General features: G+C 48.5%; 1 protein-coding gene across 1 annotated transcript in view; it reads right to left on the minus strand.

Annotated features, from left to right (window-relative positions):
• The window catches only part of DIP2C (DIP2 acetate--CoA ligase C (putative)), a 136,753-nt gene that overhangs the window by 60,352 nt on the left and 54,267 nt on the right, over window positions 1-22,134 (minus strand). The window contains exons 9-16 of the mRNA XM_019631543.1: window positions 16,608-16,718; window positions 11,607-11,730; window positions 11,227-11,336; window positions 10,977-11,079; window positions 8,925-8,989; window positions 6,805-6,898; window positions 6,580-6,699; window positions 5,316-5,430 (exon numbers count right to left, since the gene is read on the minus strand). Of these exons, the coding sequence (XP_019487088.1) occupies window positions 5,316-5,430; window positions 6,580-6,699; window positions 6,805-6,898; window positions 8,925-8,989; window positions 10,977-11,079; window positions 11,227-11,336; window positions 11,607-11,730; window positions 16,608-16,718 (842 nt within the window). The remainder of the gene's footprint in view (window positions 1-5,315; window positions 5,431-6,579; window positions 6,700-6,804; window positions 6,899-8,924; window positions 8,990-10,976; window positions 11,080-11,226; window positions 11,337-11,606; window positions 11,731-16,607; window positions 16,719-22,134) is intronic.

A 22,134-nucleotide genomic window follows, 5' to 3' on the forward strand; every position in this document is an offset into this window, starting at 1 on the left:
GGGGAAACATGAAAGCTAAAATTTATAAAAGGAGCTCTCGTTTCAATCGAGCAACTGGTGTGTTTTCAAAAGAAATATATGCTATATGTTAATTATAGCTTGAAAAATAAATAAAAAAGCACCAGAGTCTGGAAATAGAATTACTTGTAGGACTCAAAAAGGGCAGAGCCAATGGATAGAAAAGTCTGCCCGAATAGTAAGAGCCATGTGAAACTACCAGAAACGACGAGCTCAAACACTGGAACCCAAAGAGCCCAACACATCCAAGCTTGGAAATGGCAGTGAGGAGCCCCTGCTGCCGGGACCCTCACTTGCGACTGTCCCCAGCAAAGACCCAGGGGACAGTCAGAATTCAGAAGCCTTAGTATCTGTTGTGCGTTGAAGTGGTCCCCCAAAAGGCATGTCCAAGTCCTAACCCCCAAGATCTGAATGGGAACTTATTGGGAAATAGGTGCTTTGCAGGTATAACTAGACAAGACGGGCTCATACTGGAGTAGGGCGGTGGGCCCCTAATCCAATGACCAGAGTCCTTAGACAAAGAGAAAAAAAACAGACACAGGGGTAGGCCGTGTGATGACAAGAAGCGAGTGGGGTGAAGTGCCTATGAGCCGGGGCACAGGAAGAGCTGCTGGAGGAAGCCCGGAACGGGGTGCCTGGAGCCTCTGGGGCCCACCTGTCGCCACTGTATTCCAGAGTTCCAGGCTCAGGAACTAGGAGGGGACAGGTTTTTGCTGTTTAAAGGCACCCAGTTTGAGGTGCTTTGTCATGAGAGCCACAGGAAACAGGCACACTGTGTTAAAAAGTCACATGAAAGCAAAATGCAGGACGAGCCCAGGGCACAGCCCGACATGTGGTGACGGGGAGGCCTGGCGGACAGGCTCTGTTAAGATGCCACAGCGTGCAGCCTGCCGTCTTAGTCACAAGACCCACTTCCCACGTTGGTAGTGGCCAAGCAGCCAGGCTCCTAAGGGTGATAAGCAAACACCCTACATTACAAACTGTACTTGTTATAGGGCATTTTCAGTGACATGTATAAAGTGATGGCTACAGGAGACCGAGTCTCCTTACAATGCCAACCAGCGACATTAACCCTGCGTCACTTCAATGTCCCACTCTGTATTTCTAGGTGACAAGTCCAGGCTAAGCAGAGACGACTCAGACCTGAGGCTCTTTTCCTGGCAGATGTGCACAAAGGCAGAACAGAGGTCGGGGATCCCCAGACTCAGCCTTGCCCCCCGACTTTTCTGTAGGACCTGCTGACTGACAGCACCTGCTTCCTGATGACAAAGTTTTGCTCAGTTGACGCTTTGTGTCCCAGCCTGCCTGGAGACAGAAATGCTACCCTAGTTACCCATGTGAGTGGAGGGCTTGGTGGGTCCCAGGCCAGGACCCCAGCCCATGCTTTCCCGACACTTTCCTGGCCACTGGCCTAGAGACGGAGCACATGCTAGTTCATGCCGTTTCCTTTTATGAGATTTTACAAGAAATGACATGAGCACACCCTTGTACTTACAAGTCGAACACTACGGGGCACAGCAAAGGACGAAAGCCCCTGCGTCCCCGCCACAGGCTGCCGACACCTCCACGGAAGTCCCAGCATCCCTAAAACGCATTTGCGTGTGACATGCGTATGCACGCGAACGCATTCATGTTAAAGAGCAGGACCACACATGGAGGTCTCTTCCTGTGTGAGTGTGTGTGCGCGCGCACGTGTGACCCTGTGTAATGTGTGAACCACACATGTACTGAACTGAGCTGTTAGGTAGCATTCAGTAATGTGAATATAAAATCGCTTATTTTATTCCATTTAATTTTATAAAGTCAGAAGTATTTCCATCAGATACATACTTAGAAAGGGAATGGAAGAACCCAAAATGCACACTGACAACTTTCATAAACTTCAATAAAGCCTAAGCATCCCCCAGGACCTGCAGCACCTTGCACCCCACTATGTGCTGTCAGTTAGCTGACAGGCACACTGAGGGGCCACCTGCAGAATGCTGTGTCAGCACTCTGGCACAGTGACCGGCCTGTCGTAATGGCAACCTGTGAGCCAGGCAGGAGGGCCGCCAGGAGGGGTGGACCCAAGCGGCCAGCTCAGTGGTCAGTGGCCTGTCAGCACCTAGCGGAAACAGGGCATCCAAGTAGAGAAGCTGGAAAAGGAAGTAAAAAATAATCCCAGTAAGCAGAGTTCCTGCAGATTCCAGAAACAGTTACTTTCATGATCAAAAACAGTGAGTTAAGTGGTGGCTGAGGGAGCTACGGGTCAGCTTTCAGGATCAGCCCCAAGGTAACATGCACAGGAGGCCCTCACACTTGGAGGAGGAGGAAGGTGTGGCCAACAGTGCAAAGCCGGGTAAGGGACAGCGACCCGAATTCAAGGCGCTGAGGAGGGAGGCACACGTCAGCCTCAGCAGCAGGCCAGGGGCGAGTGGCCTCAGGGACACCGTTCGCGCCTGTTTACTTGTCACGCCACTTGCAGCCTCTAACATATTAGGCAGGTCCCTGGCTGCTCTGGCTTCGGTGACACCTGAAGGCACAGAGTCTACACATCTCAGTGACCACACCTACAGCTGGGTCGCACTGGCCACAAATGGCCTGGCCCAGCTCAAGCATCAGCGCGAAATAAACAGACTCAGGTGGGCGACAGGCAGTTGTACCGGTTTCCGTCCCCAGGACTCATCCAGTAACTTGGTCACATCTACCAACGCTGTCACTTGCCAAACCCTCGGCCAGCAGAAAACCAGGCCTCTTGTCCTACATGGGCTGGCTCTGGTCCAATGATTCAGAACCGGGGACATGTGCTGAGCAAGGAGCTAAGTAATCACTTAGCACAAAGTTCTGCAGGACTTTAAATGCTCAAATCCCAAGGTGAGAATTTGTCCCAGCCTTCCTGTGGGCACAGAAATGGGCAATTTCCTCTAAACTCACAGGACACAGAAAACAGCCTGGGAGGAGTGTGTTGATAAGAATCACGTGTGAGTGCGGTTTTCATCCAAAATGTTTGAAAAACGACTTAAATGTAAATGTGTCAGAAAGGACAATGAGAGATTGTTCAATAAGTTCACGTCCATGAACAGTCTGAGTGCAACAGCATTTATAAAGACGCGTCTTTCATACGATCTCTGGCGTTCAGCAGCTCAAACATGTGTAATAAATGTTTAAAATGACGACAACTGTCTTGGGAAGGCTTGTGCTTGAGCCAGGGAACAACCACGGAATGAAAAGTGCCCAGAGGCCCCTTTTTGTTGTGCTTGCACTGTTGCCCTAAGTCTCTTTAGAGCTAAAGTGTGCCACCTTTTTTGTCCTGTATATTTATGGCCCCTTGTTTTGTGCAGGAGCAAGATGGAAGGGTCACGCTTCTCTCACTGCACCCCAGAGGGGCCGTCCTGGGGGCCCTTGGTCAGGGAAGCACATCACTGTGCATGCTTGATGGTGCGCAGTTTTGGTCATCATATCCACTGCCCGTCCTGGTCCTGGATTTTCTAGCAGTTATTTGGGAAACAACAGAGGACAGCTCAGAGGAGTGACAGTCGTGGCCAGAGTCCTGGTCAAGGTGTGAGAAGCTGTATACTTGGGTCTCCAAACAAGCCAGGCTGCCCACCTGTGTCTACCCACTGTCCTTGAAGCAGTCTGTGTAACCACACACTGGGGGACAAGTGTGGGAGGTACAGGTGAGTGAAGGAGGGCGAGGTCTGGACCACGAGGAGGGCACACCGATGCTAACCACTTCTGTCTCTTTGTCTGTCCATCTGATGCCTGGCTGCTTTGGGCGTGAGCCCTGCTGACCATGTAGGGACATAGCAGCCTCTTACTTCGCCTACTTCTGGTACTAAACTCTTAATCCTTTAAAAAAATATTTTAAAATACTTTTTAAAACTTAAAAGATTGATAAGGGACGATTAAAAATCCTTCACTCACCCCCCCCTTCCTCTTCCAATCAACTCTGGCACAATCTGAGCTGCTTGTCTGAGTGGCACAGAGCATTTTTAGGAAAAGAAAGTAAGTAAATGGTTTGGTCATAACTCTGGATTTCCCACCCATGTGAGTCACGTGTGGCCATGGCTGTGTCACAGAACCGCAGAATCTTAAAATTCACAGGTGGAAGGAATGAGGAGGCTACTAAGTCCAACCCCCTATGCTTGGGCGGAGAAACTAAGGCCCTGGATGGCAGGGGCTTGCCAGGGTGCATGGTGAGGCTCAGAGGACACACGCTTTAATGTGTGAAGACGGTCTGAAGGGTCCCGCGGACGTGGACCTGAAGTGTCCTGCTCTCCAAGGTCACACACAACTGTCAAGATCATTTGTGACGAAATGCCTGTTATTAGGCAACAGTGCCACCAGTCTTTATAAAAGGAGGACTGGTGTCTGGCTAATGGTGCCATGTTACCTCATCAATTTAAATTATGTTAGAGACTCAATTTCCAGCTCAATCAAAATAAAAAGTTGCTTCTTCTCCTTAAAAGATCTTACATTTCTCAGCCGGTCAGGCCCTCTGGTTAACTTTACATTAACAAACATCAGGTTTCTCTTTTAAGGACGCTCTTCCAGTGAATACTTGGGAAGCCAAACCTTTCAGTCATCAAAAGCAGAGCTCATGTGCTTTGTGCCCTGAAACCTGTCATCCCCTCCTACAATGCAAAACACCTGTGTGACGCACTAACACCTAATTAGAGACGGGACCCAAGGATGCTGAATTAGGTCACGGCCCAAGCTGCAAATACCCAGGAGATGCAGACGCTTTCTCATTAGTGAAGACAACTGAGGCTGAGGACAATCAGGGCCTTCCTGGCAGCTCTCATCTGGACGAGATTGCCTGCATCCCTGTCCAGTCCCTGTCCCTGCTCTGAGAGTGTTGCTGCTGCTGACCTTTTTAACCCTGGGTACCGAGTGAGCGGCTCAGCTAGCATGCAGCACCACACGCACCACAGACCTACAGAGGGCGGACGTGAAGGTGACATGGAGTCTGTATGTCAAGTCAAAGTGCACAGGCGACAAAATTCCCGCTTCACCCAACACTGGCTACCACCCCAAACTAGACCTGAGCCTGACACAAGCAGAGGAGACAATGAGTAACCTGCAGGACAGGACGTCCAACACTCCCCGTCGCGTCCCCTCAGGTGGGAAAGTAGTCACTTGCCAGTGACGAGTGTCCCCAGCTGGTGAGCCCAGAGTTTGAAAGAAGCCATGCCAGCATCTGGGAGAGGCGGGTGGTGCCCTTGCTCCCTCACTGAGATTAACAGCTAGGACCCCAGCCCCCTAGCACTGAATCGTGACCACTCCCCAGGCTGTCCTGGGCAATCGAGGGGCAGTACCTCCGGATGGCCACCGTGAGCGCCTCTGGCGAGCTGGCACAGGGACAGATGACCTCCTGGCGCAGGCCTTTACTTTGGAACACATTGAGAAATGCATCACAGGAAGAGATAGACCCTAGAGTGACAGAAGAAGGGATGGTTATCAGACTCGGAAACAACATCACTGATTAAATCACCCCATGGAGAAAAGGCACCATGGAAATACTTCACTTAGGACAGTGGGTCATCTGTGTTACCATGAAAGATGACAATCTTAAACCCAGAACTTAAGAGCTTACAAAATACAATTCTGTGCTTCATCGAAACTTATCTGCTGAGTTGATGAAGAACATTTCTGAGACGAGTCCTACCATTTTCAACATGTGTGTTCTAAAAGGTGATAAATCTAACCTCAACTCAGTGAAGAAAGCTGTATTGACTTCGATGACAGATCCAGGTATAATTACTAGGGACCTGTCAGCCATCGGTTTCCTGATACAAGTTTACCTGGCTGCATATGACAGGCCAACTGTGTGTTAAAGTAGCTCACAATTCATGGAGTCATTTTATAAATGGAGGATCATTTATAAAAGTAACAGTAACAAATTATGTTTGCAAGTCCACTTTTGCATATCAGATGTCCTTTAAGAAAGTATATACAGCTTTAACTTACAAATATGTACATTGCACAGTTTACACATGTGGTCAGAAACCAACATTTTTTTCACTCCATTCACTTTCATTCATCTCCTTTGCTCCTGGCTCATGCATTGCTCTGATAAAAAACAAGGTAGCTGAGATTCTGTTTCAACGGATGAACTACTTCTCAAGGTATAATAACAGTACGTGTGAAACTGCCAATTAACTTGACCTGGGTGGTTTTTGCTATAGGGTTTGATAATGAAATTCCATTAAAAATGACAAATTAATTTCCTGGTCAATAAAACTACTATGGACCATAAAATAATAAATTACATCCCAAGGAACTGTACACAGGGATTCCTTCATTTAATTCTCATAAAAATCTTATGATTTAGTTATCATTTGCAGCTAAAGAAAGAGAAGGATTAGAAAAGTGACATTCTCTACAGAAGCAGGAGGTAGGGAGCCAGGACTCAACCCCAGGCCCCTGTCACACCCAATGCCTCTGGCCTGTGAGTCATTCTGCTTGGATGTTATCTTAGGAAAACTTCTAAACTAAGGTCAGGACTAGGGAAAAGAAGGCCAGAGTGGAAGAGTGGGCCTGCGGCCTGCCCGCCTCGCCTGAGCAGCAGACATCACTTACAGGGGTTTGCACCATCAGCCACGATCAGCATCCGCAGAGAGGACAGGTTGATGTCTCTTTGGTCCCTGTGTGCCACCAACGCCCAGTGCATGTCCCTGGACTTGACACAGGCCACTTTTGCTGAGGGAGCAGCAGGGGGAGGGGGTTAATTTGCTTACTGCCAGACGTATGATATTAAAGAAGAGCTGGTGACAGTGGGGACAAGGGGCCATGCTGGGGACGCACCTTTGTACTGGCAGACTTTCTGGATCCAGGACAGCGGGTTCACCTTCATCAGCGAGTACGGGATGCTGATCACGTGCATCATGTTCATGACGCTCTGAAAGCAAGGACACACACGGCAGTGACGCAGCACAGAGCCTCCCCACCCGAACCAGGCACCGCGCAGGGACACAGCGGGAGGGGGCACCACCGGGTGCTTGGTGCGAGCTGATCCCAGTTCGTCTCAGAATGATCAGGAAGTGACATCTTAAAGGCTATCTAGTTCTCTCACTCCTGCTGGTCCTGACACAGTTAAAGACTCTAAGTGCAAATCCTGTTTTATAAAACATTCAGTTGAATGATCATCATTCATAGTCTGGAAGCTGATTCTTTCTAGTGTTTTATCGGAAAACAAAATTTCATTTATCAGGTGTTCCCCTGAGATGTCATGGAGTGGAGGGAGGTCTGTCTCCATCGCCCTCAGTTTTCCATCCAGCTGTGCTAATACAGATCAGACCTTCAGGGGCTCTTTTTAAACGGATGTGCGACCCAAACTCACTTTTAAAATAAATGGTTAGTCCCTACACGCTGCAGGAAGGACTCACACACCTGCCCAGATGTCCCTCGGGAGCAGGTAGTTAAGGGTCCGCCAAGTGGGAGCACTGACCACAACGCTCTGTGGCCGGCTCTGCCATGGCGACCACAGGTGGAGGGAATGCGTGCAGACGCGCATGTCCGAATCAGGACACTCTGAAGGAAACCAGCCCCCGTCGCCCTGGTGGCTCCCATCACATATGTCGTCACGGGACAGCATGCAGCTATCCGGCCAGAGACCCGCCATGCTCTAGGTCGTGGCCATGACAGAGCCTCCCGGGGCCATGCTCCAGAGCAGGTGAGCAGGTGGTGGCAACATCACCAAGGTCTAGCACAGGCCTACCTCAGGGACCTTGAAAGCGAGACTGTCACGAGAGAAACTCTGGTGGCAACACTAACAGCAGCTGTGACATCAGCGAGCAGGCAGAAGGACCACATGCACTTTACACATCCGGCCACATGGTTCTCACAGCATCGTCAGTCCCATCGGACAGACAGGGAAGCCGAGCTTCAGACCGATGCGGGCACGGGTGGCTGGCCTGCGGTCGCCAAGATGGAGGGCACAGCTGAGGCCCGAGCTGGGCTCTCGCTTCCTGCCCCTCCCGCGACCCCAGCATGGTGGCGTGAGTGTGCATGTGGGGTCATGCCTGTGCGCCGCCACCACAAGTGTCCATATGGCAGGAAGGAGCCACGTGGATCATAGCAAGAGGCCGCTGGGCGGCAGCTGCAGGCCTGTGGTTTCTGTGATGCTCACACGCTCCTGCTCTAATAAATTCTGATTTATCAAGAAACAACAGATCCCACGTTCTGCATTTACGTTCCGGTCAATCATGCAAGAACAACTGGATTTTTCTACTGAAGAGAATGTATAAAGTTTCAGCATAAGAAACTTAAAAACAAAACTGCGCGAGTGAAAATACCGCATGTAAACAGACATAAGGAGAGTCTGAGCAGTTATGCTACATTTTTTAAGTGCTAAACATACTTAAATAACGAAGTATTTCTCTATTAAATGTGCCTACAGCTTTGAACTGTCACTTATCAAGTGGCACCAACCGTAATGAGTCATGCATTTTCTACAACGCATGCTGAATTTTCATCAGGGGAGGTCAGGGCTTCCCCTGGAAGCAGAATGGAACAGTAGGTTCCCTCAATATTCATAAACACTGACTCACAGAGAGAGAAGGAACAAGAATGGTGTAGCCAAGTCAGACGTACGGGACAGTGACCCAACACAAGGCACTGGGAGTGGCACCAGGGGCCCGGAAGTGCCGGGGTTGGGGGGAGGTGCTGAGCTCCCCCAGCTGAGGAAGGCTGCCTCACAGCTGCGGCCTCAGGACATGGTGCGGCGACTCAGGCAAGAGGCTGTGAGACCCACAGAAGTTATGTTAGCTGACAACTCCAGACTTCTCACGACGACGGCTTGTCTTTATAATGTGTCAGGCAGGGGTTCACCCAGGCCGCTAAGGACACAGATCCTAATTCTGACTCTGACACGAGCATCTCCAAATGTAAGCAAGATGCAGCAGGCCCAGTGGTGTCACACTTACTGTTAGGATCCCGTGCCAGAGCCCGACGTCTTTCTTGAAATCCAACACGTTCACAATTGTTTCGGCTGTACAAACAAAAACAGTAGAGAGAGTTTTACTTACGAAAGTCAGCCACAGAACAAAGGGCAAAGAAAACCCAGCATCACATCACAGAACAGAGGGCAAAGAAAACCCAGGGGTCATGGTGTGTCTTGGAAAAACACCATTTCCCTGTATCTTTGTAGGAACTCTGCAGCCCATTTAAAAGTGCTGGCTGCCTGGAACACGTTCCGAGTGAAAATTCTGACGACATGCATGTCAGCAGCGGTGCTCGTCACACCACCACTTAAAGCTCCGTATCCTTCTTTTTATGTACTTTTCCCCCTGCCTGCCTCTTTACTTTTTTAAAGATTCTTTTCATTTCCATCACATGTTCTCCCAGGAAATGGGGAGGATGAGGCGACTTCCAACAAACACCGTCTATGGCCCCCCCAAAGCCTCAAGGTGGGGGGTGGGCTAGTAAAGGAGGCGAGGGCTTTGGAAGGACAGGGCACAGCGCAGTCAAAAGTTATGGCTCCTGGAAGATGGAGGCAACAAAAGGGAGCCAGAGATATATGGTTGAAAACAATGATGGAACGTGGAAGCTGCCACCAGCGATACCACTGAAGTCCTATTTATCATCTGGCCTGGGCAGGTGGCCCGGCTGCCCACACATCTGCCCCACACTGCCCGTCGCTGAGCCCAGGCACTGGCCAATGCCTCTTCTCACATTCCTACTTGTTCGTTCCAGCGACATTCCCAAAGGACAGCACCGTGTGCCTGACCTCCTTTCACAGAGGGACTAGCACTGGGGCTTTCAAAATAAACATGCTCCAAGGAAACAGCTTCGACTGCACTTTATACAGCGTTTAAGTTGAGAAAGAAGGAGCAAATATTTACTATATATTTGAATGTATGTATGTATGTATGTATGTATGTATGTATGTTTATATGTATGTATTCCCTCTCTGACCCTCCATAGGAATGACAACTTTAGACTTCAAAAAACTAGGGCAAGGAAACGGGTCATGAGGTTGTAAGAAATTAAACTGAAAACAATGACAAGCAGGATTCTAACAATTAGAGACAATGTGTCTCCAGGTGTGAAAATATCTGGGCAATGAGTCCAGGGACTGAACACCTCACAACAGGGAATTGTTTTAAAAAACGAGACTACCAGAGGATGGGAGAGAGAGAAAGAGTGAGGATAACAGAAGAAGAACAGCATTTCATCCTACAGTGGTGTGACAGATGCTACTAGCTTCCTTGGGTACCAGCCCCTTGTGTGCCCGTTACATCCCCAACACAGGGCCTGGTCACAGCGGCTCCAACCAGAGAGCCCGGGCCGCGCTGCTACCACGGTTCCCTCTGGCTACCCTGCCTACGCCTCCATGACCACCGCATTCAGGGGAGGAAAGTACATCATGAAAACTCACTGTCCCCAACGGTGGAGCCCACTCTCGGAGGTTTGGGCTCCACAGGTGGGCAGGCCCAAGCGTGGGCACGTTTTACTGCTGCCAAGGAGATTCTGAAGTGCGCCCAGAGGTGCATACACAGGTACAACTACCTGTTTGGGCCTGAGTCAGGCCCCCCAAGTTCACAGGTTGAAGCCCTGACCCCCAGTGTGACAGAATTTGGAGATGGAGCCTCTAAGGAGGTGACAGGTTAAATGAGGCCATAGAGTAGGGCCTGACCCAACAGGCCTGGTGTCCTCATGAGACGAAGACACCATATCTCTCCACACGTGAGGACATGACGGAAAGGTGCTGTCCGTGAGCCAGGAAGACGGCTCACCACCAGCCACCAGGCCTGATGGTACCTCATGCCAGACTACCAGCCTCTATAACTGTGAGAAATACTGTTTCCAGCCCCCAGTCTGTGGTGTTCGTTATGGTGGTTGGAGTGACTGAGACACTGAACAGTCCAAATTAACCTTCAGCTGAGCTGGGTGCCAAGTTAACATGACCCTCATGGTCATCAGCAGGTCAGCATGCATGTCACAGGCTGGGCTGGCAGTCAGGATCCCACCCATACCTTCTGTGTAGCCACACGCCTGCGTGAGGGCCTGGCAGTGGGTCAGCAGTGCGATCCTTGTCACGGTCACCCCAAGGACACTTCCATCCTTGCACGTCTTATACTGAAATGATAGAACATGGTGCGGACAAGTAGTACCAAGGGAACAAAGCAGGGGCCATATCCACCAGCTCTTTGGGTTAATGAAGAGGACATGTCACCATGGGAAATGCAGTGACTCGGTTCCCGAAGCTGCAGACCAGCGACTTACCTCGATGTATGCAGTGTCGTTATTCGCATCTTTAATGTGTGGGAACCAGTCTCGAGGAGGTTTGGAGAGATGTTTGGACTCTGTGACAAACCACAATAGCTTTGGCCAACCTTGGAAATAAAGGACACATTCCTTTTAGGCAAGTGTTTCCCTGAGGAGGGTGGAGTCACCTCCTCATGAGACACCGTGTGTCACCACAGCACCAGGTGGACCCTCCGGGTTGCCATCCAGCCACGGACACCCAAAGCCCTGTGCACCACACTGCAAGCTGGTGACACAGGATGTGTTATCCCAGACAGTCACGTGTAGGGAAGCATGTCCTGAAACACGTGACGCAGTGTACACGTCCCCAGGGAGGAGCCAGCCTTGAGCTGCCCTACCTTTGAACTGTGGGATCTCTCCTGTCGGGCTCTTCGGCAGTCCTTTGTGGCAGGCATCACTCGTCAAGGCGACTGTAACGCCACAGCTGCCAAGCAGGAACCCGATCTGCTGGCTTCCTGCGTCCTGGGAAAGGACAAAAGGGAAGAGGCACGAGGCCGAGATGACGGCTGCCCTCCTGGCCAAACCTGGCCTTATCCCTAGGTCCTGGGATGGAGCAGGCTTCCCGGAGTGGCCCGCGGTTCAGGCACCGACAGGATCTGCAGAAGCAGATCACACCCCAGGCTGCCGCTGGCTAGCTGCATGACCTTGGATGGGGCAGCTAGCTCGCATGGCCCCAGTGTCCTCATCTGCACTTGGGGTGAAGGGCAGAGCCAGCTCACAGGTTTGCAAGGGGAGATAAACCAGGGGCACATGCGAGTGGCCAGTGCATGGCGCAAAAACCCACAGTTCTGTGGGCTGTGACATAGGATGTAATGACTGGAGGACCGAAGGTCCAAGAAAGCATCTCGCGCTGAGCGATCACCAGATGCCAGATTTCAAACACTCAGCAAAGGGCTCTGCTCTTCTACCACATCTGGCATGGGGGGCCAGGCACCCATTCTCGATCAAAGAAATGGAGAGCTGGTCACCGTTGATCACCCCGAGGACATCCCGTTCCATGAAATAAGGACACATATTAGGCCATCTCTGTATGACATCGACTCTTGTGACACAGTACTGAAATCCTCCAAATGACCAAATGCTGTGAGTGGGGCAGCCATTGGAACCACCAGCCCTGTGAGTTTTGTCCCTTATTGTGTCCGGCTGCCCCATGGGAAGAGGGATGGCAGCATGGCAGGTCAAGTCGCTTTCTTTACTTCCACCAGCCACACGGGCTGTGACTCACACCGTGAAGGAACTGGGGTCCTAGAAACGTCATGACTGCAGTGACTTTGTCACTTCCCACCATCCCAGCTGGCTGTGCCTAAACCCACTGGGAGGCCAGACACCCGGTGCCACCTAGACAGGAAAAGTGTGAGGTGATGTGGTGTTTGCACCCAGGTAAAATCAGCAGCATTCACACCTTTCAGGTGTCATTTTTCGGGTGACCAGTGCCTCCTTTTCTTACTGTAGATTTAACCCCCAGGAGAAACCCCGTCTCTCTACGTGGGGCTGTGCACAGACAACCTTGGATGCCCGCGCAGCCCCAGAGGGCAGAGGTCAGGCACCTGCGGACAGAGACACATTTGGGGCTATTGCGGTACTCTTTCCTTCAAGTAACACTTCTGCACATAGAGTTATAATCACTCACTTCAATGTGAGGGTGGATATCACATCACCAACACTAATCACTCAGCCGGGACTAGGTCTGAGGTTAGGCTCAGCAGTGGGAAGGCATCTCTCGTGGGCGTGAGCTTGCCAGAGCGCCCAGTGCCTGCCCGGGCCTCCAAGGGTGCACGCTGGCTAGGGTAGAGGACCGCTGTCCCCAAACCCTGCCCTCTGATACCAGCTTGTGACCTGATGTCCAAAATGATGAAACCACAATGATGAAGAGACACCCCACATGCAGAGGAAGAGACGAGGGAGGGACAGTGACTAGGAGCAGGTTACTGTGGAGTTCGGACTGCACATCTGCCTGTCCCTTGGCTGCAAGCGCTTCGTGTCCTTGTCTTCTGGGCACTTCCTACTCGGAGCTCCAGTCAAACGTCGGCTCTGCAGGATTAGCTCTGCTCACCACAGCCATTGGGTTAAGTCCCTGTCACCTGCTCTCAGGGCAACCTGTGCATTTCTGTCAGGTACTGAGACCCCCAAACAAAAACATGCTTGAACCCAGAGCTTGGAGCAGAGCCGCCTGCACATAGACACACTCAACACGTCCACCATGGACACTGGGACAAGGACGACAGGATGTTGGATGTGCCCCGCATAGCCATCCACATGGCGCTCCGTCAGGGGGCAGCTGCCCCATTTCACTGCCCTCCCAGCGTGCATGCCGCCTGCCTGGGGCCTGCTCCCTAAAGAGCCCATCTGTCAAGGACGGCCACCGGTCAGCTCCTATCGCAGAATCTCGCTGATGGTTTTTCAGATGTCAATAACAGCTGGACAACACCGAATTCAAACCTTCCTCTTGCTTTCCATCTTTCTCCAATATGTAGAGTTGACTGTGTCACTTCCTGGGGAGCCGCACCTCATCACGGCCGCCCTGACAAGTACGTCCTCCAGCACTGACAGGCCACGTGGACACGCCATCATCTCCCCCAGTCCCGTCCTGGTTTTCCCATCAGAAAGCATCAATCACATCTGTAAAAAGGATTCTTGCACCAATAAGCATGAGGCAAGTTCATGCAAAGTCTCTCCCGTTAACTCGTTTTTGATTTGTGGCCCCACAACCAGCAGTGTTTATCCAATCTGCTTCTTGCCACTTAAATCCCAACTGATGGGTGGCTGGCTCTTGGGGGGCAGGTAAGACAATAATATGGAGCCCTGACGACAGCATGGGCTCAGATGTACTGTCTGCAGAGCCAACACAAAACCACTGCAGTCCGATAGGCTTAAAGATTATTATGGGCGTGGAGCCAGGTGGATCAAAGAAAGTGGACACAAGACACTCCTTATCAACACCAAGACGAACTAGTCCTTTATACAGGTGAGTATTTTGCCAATTAACTTCTAGGCTTTTTATTTATAGTGGAAACTTCCAAGCACATACAAGGATATATAGACAAGGAGAGAGAAATCTCAAGCACCATCACCCAGCTTCAACAATTATCAATGCTTGGCAAATCTGGTCTCACCGCAAACACACACGTGTGCACAAGCACACCGCCGTACAGTAAAACCCTGGATTGCAAGGAACGTGGTTTGTGAGTGTTCCACAAGATGAGCAAACATTTCTAATACATTTTAATGTGGTAAATGAGCAATGTCTTGCAATACGAGTAGTTTGTTTCCAGAATGAATTGTGCTCGCAAACCAAGGTATTGCTGTATTTTAAAACGAATCCTGCATGTGGGTGCAGCCTTTCGCACACCTTGGCTGGTGACTGTTGCCCAGGCAACCCCGTTTCCATCCCCCATGCCGGATCCCCGGTTCCCTCACTGCCTCTCCTTTCCTGAGGGAGGGGTTCCGTGACTGGCCACAGGAGGTTGTAAAATCATGACAAGACATAAATGGTACTCATTCCAGAGACATTCCATTTTAAAGGGATATTTCGAAACCTTTACTAAAGCAAACAGGTGGGTGCTAGAATTCTAAGGAGGGAGGACTGCAATCCATTGGGAGAGCGGGTCTCTGGTGATGGTGTTTCTTGCAGGACAGACCTCAGCCTGGACGGCAGCAGCACAGAAGCAAGAGCTGACAGGCCAGGCACTGGCCAGCTCTCCTGCGGCCCAGGGGCCATCTTGACTCTTGTCCTATTGTACTTAGAAGTCACAAACTGCCCCCATCCTGTCACACACACATGCCTGTAGCAGATCCCTTGTCCGCGACGGAAAGTTCTGGCTCAGCCTAGTTCCTGCGGCCGACAGATCTGCTGGCAGCCGGCCTTAACAGACCCACTGGGCCACTTTGACAGGGCTTTCCCAACGTGCTGTGACTGCCCAAGGGCCTGTCGTGGCACACACTGTGGATGTCCCCCCTTCCTCCTCCTGACACCCTGGCCAAACATCACGGGGACACCGACTCCTGCTGTGAACTCCTCCTGGGAAGGGAGCATGTACTGTCACCTCAGGAATCAGGAGGATACATGTATACAGGGCTGAACCGTTAGGGTTCTTAAGTGGCATCCAGTGTGCTGGGCACAGAGCTGGTGGATGGTAGTAGTCCCATGCATCACGGCCATGTGCACGGGCACATCCGGCCCCATTCTCCACTACAACCGAGCCAGTGGTTCTCACAATCAGGGTCAAGTTCTGGGGTCTCAGAGCCTGAGTGACAGAGGGGACCACACCACAGCCGTCAGCTCCATCCCTGGGATGATATCAGACTGTCTTGTGACCATCAACATCCACACCAGTAGGTGTCCTCCCTTTATCCTTCTCCTGCAGCTACCGTGGCCGGAGTGCAGACGAGCAAGTCAGTGACATGCACGGAGGAAGGCGTGCAGGTGAGCAGGACAGTGCCTCATTTCTTCTCACACTGCAGGTGGCCCTAAACCACGCAGGGCCACATCCGTGCATTTTGTTGCACAGATACCACTGCTGTTTTTGATTTGCAGTTTGGGGACTGGGATCCGCAGATCCAAAGGCTGACTGTGTGCAGGATCTACGCCATGTTACCTAGGGGACCTGAGCATCTGCGAATTTGGGGTCCTGGAAGCCATCAAAGGACAACTTAAGTTTTCAAGGAGTCAGGTTACATGTGAATTTTCAACTGCATGGAGGGGGGAGGGGAGGTCGGTGCCCCAACCCCATGCTGCTCAAGGGTAGACTGTATAATTATAACAGCAAGGTTTGACATTTACTCTAATCGTAGAATGAGAGCTGACAAACTATAGGCGAACCTGGGATTTATTAATGTCCAGACAACTGGACAAAAGCAAAAACCACCAGCACCTGAAATAAGCAAAAACACTGCCATTTTAATAATGGTGAAAACAAAGAAAACCACCACCATTTTAATAATGGCAGAAAGAAATAAAAACACCACCATTTTAAGAATGGCAGATAATAAAACACCTGCCATTTACTCAGACTTCCAGTGTCACTATACTGAGGGACAGGATACCCAAATACTTGTTTGACTGACAGATTACTTGGCTCAGTGCTGTTACCCGCACACACTCCCACTAAATCCTGCCGCTGAGCTGAGTGTGCAGCTACTGTCCCCTTTCATGAGGTGACTGCTAAAAACCTGGCACCTCCGACACAGGAAAGCCCTGACCGTCTTGATCCACATACTTCTGAGGTGGAAAGCCATTTTCAAACCAGCCTCCTGCACAACCCAACCTCATGACACAACGTTCCAGTACAGCCAAGCTGGCATTCCTGTTCACAGGCTTCAATGACAAACACGTCCGTTACCTTTCTCGTGAGTGGGACCTCGATGGGCACGGGGACGACCTCGGCCAACAGGCAGCCGTAGAAGGCCACCATGGACGCAGCAGGGTCATTGTTGGGGAACACCAGTGCCACCTGGAGGACACAGAGGGAGGGGTGTACCGTGAACATGGGTGGGCTTTAAAATACCCAGGAAAGATGCAACCACCACGCACAGCAGGGTTCCCGTTCCCCACTGGAATGGACATTGGCACAAACATTCGGTGCCCTACTTAAAAGCACGTGTTAGTAAGGCATGTTGTAATAAGTAGCATACACTTTTCCTTTAATGCACGTGAAAGGCAAATATTACCAACAGTCATTCCTAATACTGTACTGGAATACAGCTATCCTTATTTTTTGCATCCTATCTTCCACATTGACATATTTTTATGGAGAAGAAACTGTAGAACACGCACTATTTTGTTTCCCACTATTTATATTAGGCTTTATAAACACGTCCTCATGTTTCCACGTGGTCTTCACAAAGCTAATGAATGCTGACCATTTCCTCCCCAGTGCTGGGTAGGCAGCTGGACACACACAGGACAGCTCAGGTCCCCAACAGTCTTAGTGCTGGGACCTCGGGCACAATTTTAGCCCCTCTACACCTTTTCTCATCTGAAAAACGAGAACACTAGTAGACCCTACATCTTAGCATTGTGATAAAGGTTCTCAGTCAGGTTAATCTAAATTATCATGCAAATAAATAAATAATGGGTAGTATGATTTTAAAATATTTTCTGACAGCCCTGAGGGTATCCTAGTGATGGACAATTTTCCACGGGATGGCTTCTAACTACCATTCCTTGTAGGAATGGCTTTTCCTTTCCCTGCCTATTTATCTGCTAGTGTTTTGACACTGCCCCTAAAACCTGGATGAACTTTATATGTATTTGAGAGTTTTACCTATTATATTTGATGTACAGACTTCTTGGGATAACATTTCCTGTTTTATTCTTATTAGTGCACTTAATATTTTATGTTAGTTTGCCAAACCTTTCCTTTATCGCCCATTATTTAACAAATATTTCATCCAATTTAAATTCATTAGGAGCTCATTTTAAGGTCTGTAGTGTAGCTAACTTGCATTCTAGTCACCCAGGGCTCCTTCTAGAGTAGCCAGCCAGTCGCAGCCAGTAGCGGCTGCTTGCGTTAGAAGGCGGGCTGTCAGTGTGAAGCTGGAACACAGTCCTGTCCACCTCCTCTATCCTTTGCAGAGTCCTGCTTCATATCAGCAGGCACCCCTCCATATGGGTTTGGTGTGTTTTCATAAGCACATCAATCCCATGACTTAGCACATGCACCTCACTCAGGAATTTAATTAATTTCTTCTTTAAAAATGTCCTAACTAGAAGTTATTAGTTTTGTATAAACAGCTGGATAAAACCCTCAATCTCAATATTGAAAGAGGCAGGTTGGCATAAAAGGATTGAGATGGCAGCTGAGAACAGAGCAGGCTGTATCGTAAATGTGGCCATGTTGGCAATTTAGCAACACTGACGTTGGTGGGAATGAAATTAAGTTTTATAAGACTCCATTTCTCTATGGCATTCCTGAAGTTTACTGAAATCAGCTAAATGAGAGACAAACAAAACTGTAAGGCCAATAAAAGCCATTCTGCACTACTGGTGAATTTTATTTGAGAAACCCGGTGAAGTAATTGTTAATTAGATATTAATCCTTATTTCATCCCAATAGCACCCAGACCAAGACAGATGGCAAGCTAACACCAGAGGACTTGCAAGGAGGAATAAGAGGACTTATTTGTATGTCTGTGCATACGAACCACAACCATTATTTTTAAAAACGATCTGAGGTTTGCACTGGCCTCAGGTGTTCTGCCTTCAACTGGTGGGCTGAGAGTGACAGTGTCTGTTTTTAGATCTGGACCTGGCAAAGCAGCAACATGCAATTCAATGTCTGCAGATCTTTCCGGGCACCACTGTCACATGACTTCCTTCCCCAAAGTGGACTGCAGCGTTTGAGGATGCTGATCAAACTGCAGTAAAAATGCAGAAGACGCTGAAGTTCCATCCAAGACTGACGGTCTCACCCATTCACGAGGGACCAGTTAAACACTGACTTGTTCTTCTAGAATATCCTTATTCTGCAGGCAGGAGTTCTTGTCACAAGCAGAGAACCAAGAGAAAAAAGGTGACCCCAGAGCCAGGCTGGATCGATCCTGTTTGTGAGAATCAAGTCTGGCTCTGCTTAAAGGAAGAGTGACTTGATCCAAGACTCAAATTCCCCACTTTCCTACTAGTTTGTGCAGATAATGCTGGAGTACAGAGCCTTGCAGAGTTGTGTTAAAGCAGGATGAAATGCTACATTAATGTAAAATGAATAAAAGTGGAACATAAATTTCTACATTAGATGCTCTCAACACATAAAAACAACGGACAGAAAAGGTTCCTTTAGAATCAAAACTGAAAATTTTTTTGCAATTTGTGTTTTGGAAGGGAAGTCTACTTATATAGTTCTCATTAAGTCTTCCATTAATATCTGACCAGTTATGAGTCCTGCTATCGGTGAATCCAATCATTCCAGCACAACACCGTCAAGAAAAAGGTGCTTCCTTTCCCTAAACCCACATGGTTTCCCTTCACTTGATTCTCTGCATTCCTCCTACATGTCATTGTACCTACCTATCCACAGAGCAGAACGGCATGAACAAATGAAGAAGCGGGAGCCCATCTGGCATTTGCTAAGGTTTAATCCCGTTGAGCTGAGCCCATCTTCTTCCCAGGCCAGCCCTATACTCCAAGTCATGGCTTGTTTCCCGACCACAGGCCCTCAGCTCCTTCCCATGGTCTTCCTGGAACTGAGCCCAGAGCTCACCGCTTACTTCTCCCCAAGAAGACTTCTCGGATCCCAGATGCTCCCAAAATGAAAGGGACTTCTCCTTCCCAACAGTTCAGCTGTATGTCTCATCACCTTCTTTGAGGACCTGTATCCCTTTGCAATTTGTAGAAAAGCTGGTTAAAACGTGTTTAGTTTCTAATACCCTGGCTCCCTAAAGGCAGGCTCCACACATACTATGTCTCTGTAGCCCCCATGGCCCTCCTATGACGTCTTGACACCCGGTCTCTTAGGCCCAAGAGGGAGGGCACTCCCTAGACTGAACTAAGGGTCACCCACATGAAAAGTGTTTGCAATTAATGTTAAGGACTGAATGTTCATTATTCTGGGAAAAATTATGTTTAATTCCAAAACGATTTTTGAAGAGGGTTGAGAATCTTGTGTATTGCAACAGAAGGTTTTTATCGATTGAATATATAGCTATGCATGCTTATTTAGTAAGCACTTACACAAACATGCCACATAAATCATTTTTAAGGAATAATTTAGAAAGTAGTCCCCCTCATATAACTCAAACCAGCCCCTGACAAAAACATCCCTTTGCATGTGTTCTTCTCTCAGAACTGCATCCCACATTCCTATAAACATCTTGATTTGGCAGTTTGATTTGTAATTATAAGGGAATGTCAAGAATCTACAGGCCATACTACAAAAGCATTTTTTTAAAAACTACTAAGACTTTTAACCAAATTACAGATAAGGGAGACATGTTACAACTGACTTTTTCTTTTAAACCGATAAAATATATATGAGGTGTGATCAAACAATATGGTAAATGTTTAAATAAAAAAAATTTATTACAGTAAAAGACACATTGCCATTAATTCCCCTCAAAACGCTCCCCCTCGCTTCAAACACATTTGTCCCATCGTTCTTGCTGCTTTTTGAAGCAGTTCTGGAAGTCCTCTTTTGTGAGTGTTTTCAGTTGTGCTGTTGTGGCTGCCTCGATGTCCCGAATCTGGGGAGGAGCCAGAAGTTGCACGGTGCCAGATCCTGTGAATAAGGTGGATGAGGATACACTGTAATGTTTTTATTGCTGTATACCAGAAGCGATGTATGACACAGAGTGTTGTCATGATGGAGGACGATTTACGGCACATTTTAAAACACACCTTCTCTCAACCGTAGCTCACACATGACTAGTTAGTTTGCATCAAACAAATTGAAACTTGTCACACACTGTTACTAAGGTTCAATGCACCACTTCCTGTATTGAAGATTCCTGCCTTTCCGTTAGATGGCACTCGGCAGCAGCATTCACCATATTTTGTGATCACAACAGAAAGGTTCTGTGTCACACATTGCTTCTGGTACAGCAATTTCTGTCAAATAAAAACATTGGAGTGCCCTCATCTATCTAATTCACCAAATCTGACACCATGTGACTTCTGGCTCTTTCCCAGTCAAAATGATTCAGGACATCAAGGTGGCCACAACAGCGCAACTAAAGGTATTCACGAAAGAAGACTTCCAGAACTGCTTCAGAAAGTGGAAAGAATGATGGGATAAGTGTGTTTGAAGCGAGGGGGAGTATTTTGAGGGGGATTAATGGCAATGTGTATTTTACTGTAATAATTTTTTAATTTAAACATTCACTGTAGTTTTTGATCACACCTCATATAAAAAAGTTGACCATCTCAACTATTTTCAAATGTACAGTTCATAGGTATTAAGTACATTTGTAGGAAACCATCACCACTATCATCTCGAGAACTTTGTCATCTTCCTAAATGGAAACTCTATCCCATTAAACACTTACCCCCCATCCCCCCAACCCCTGGTAACCATCATTCTGAGTCTCTATGAATTTAACTACTCTAAGTGCCTCACAGATGTGGGATCACATAATATTTGTCTTCTTGTGACTGGTTTATTTCACTCAGATAATGTCCTCAAGGTTCATCCATAATGTAGCCTATGTCTGAATGTCCTTCTTTTTTAAGGCTGAACAATATTCCATTGTATGGATGGACCACATTGTGTTGTCCATTCATCTGTCCATGGACACCTGGCTGGCTTCCACCTTTGGTTTGTGAATAACACTGCTGTGAACATTCGTGTAGAGACATATGTTCAAGTCTCTGCTTTCAATTCTTTTGAAATTGAAGTAGAATTGAACCAAATGGTAATTCTATGTTTAGTTTCTAAGAAACCACTGTACTCTTTTGCACAGCAGCTACACAACTCTATATTCCTACTGCAATGTATGAGGGCTCCATTTCTTCACATTCTTGCCAACACTTATTATTTTCTACTTTTGATAATAGTCATTCTAGTGGGTGAGGTGGGATCTCAGTGTGGTTTTGATTTGCATCTCCCTGATGATTAGTGACATTGAACTTCTTTTCATGTGCCTATTGGAAATCTGTAAATCTTCTCTAGGGAAATGTGTATTCAAGTCCTTTGTGCATTTTTAAACTTTTTTTTTGTTTTAGTTGTTGGGCTGTAGAAGTTCTTTATATATTCTGGATACTAATCACTTATCAGATACATGATTTGCAAACATTTTCTCCATTTTTTTTTTAAAGATTTTTATTGGGGAATTGGGGGATGGGAACAGCCCTGGGGAATTGGGGGAAGGGGAACAGACAAGTTGCTGTCCTTTTGTTCTTCAGTCTAGTTGTGGAGGACGTTGCTTCACTAGCCTAAG

Source organism: Hipposideros armiger, unplaced genomic scaffold (assembly GCF_001890085.2).
Source record: "Hipposideros armiger isolate ML-2016 unplaced genomic scaffold, ASM189008v1 scaffold_1004, whole genome shotgun sequence".
Taxonomy (NCBI): domain Eukaryota; kingdom Metazoa; phylum Chordata; class Mammalia; order Chiroptera; family Hipposideridae; genus Hipposideros; species Hipposideros armiger.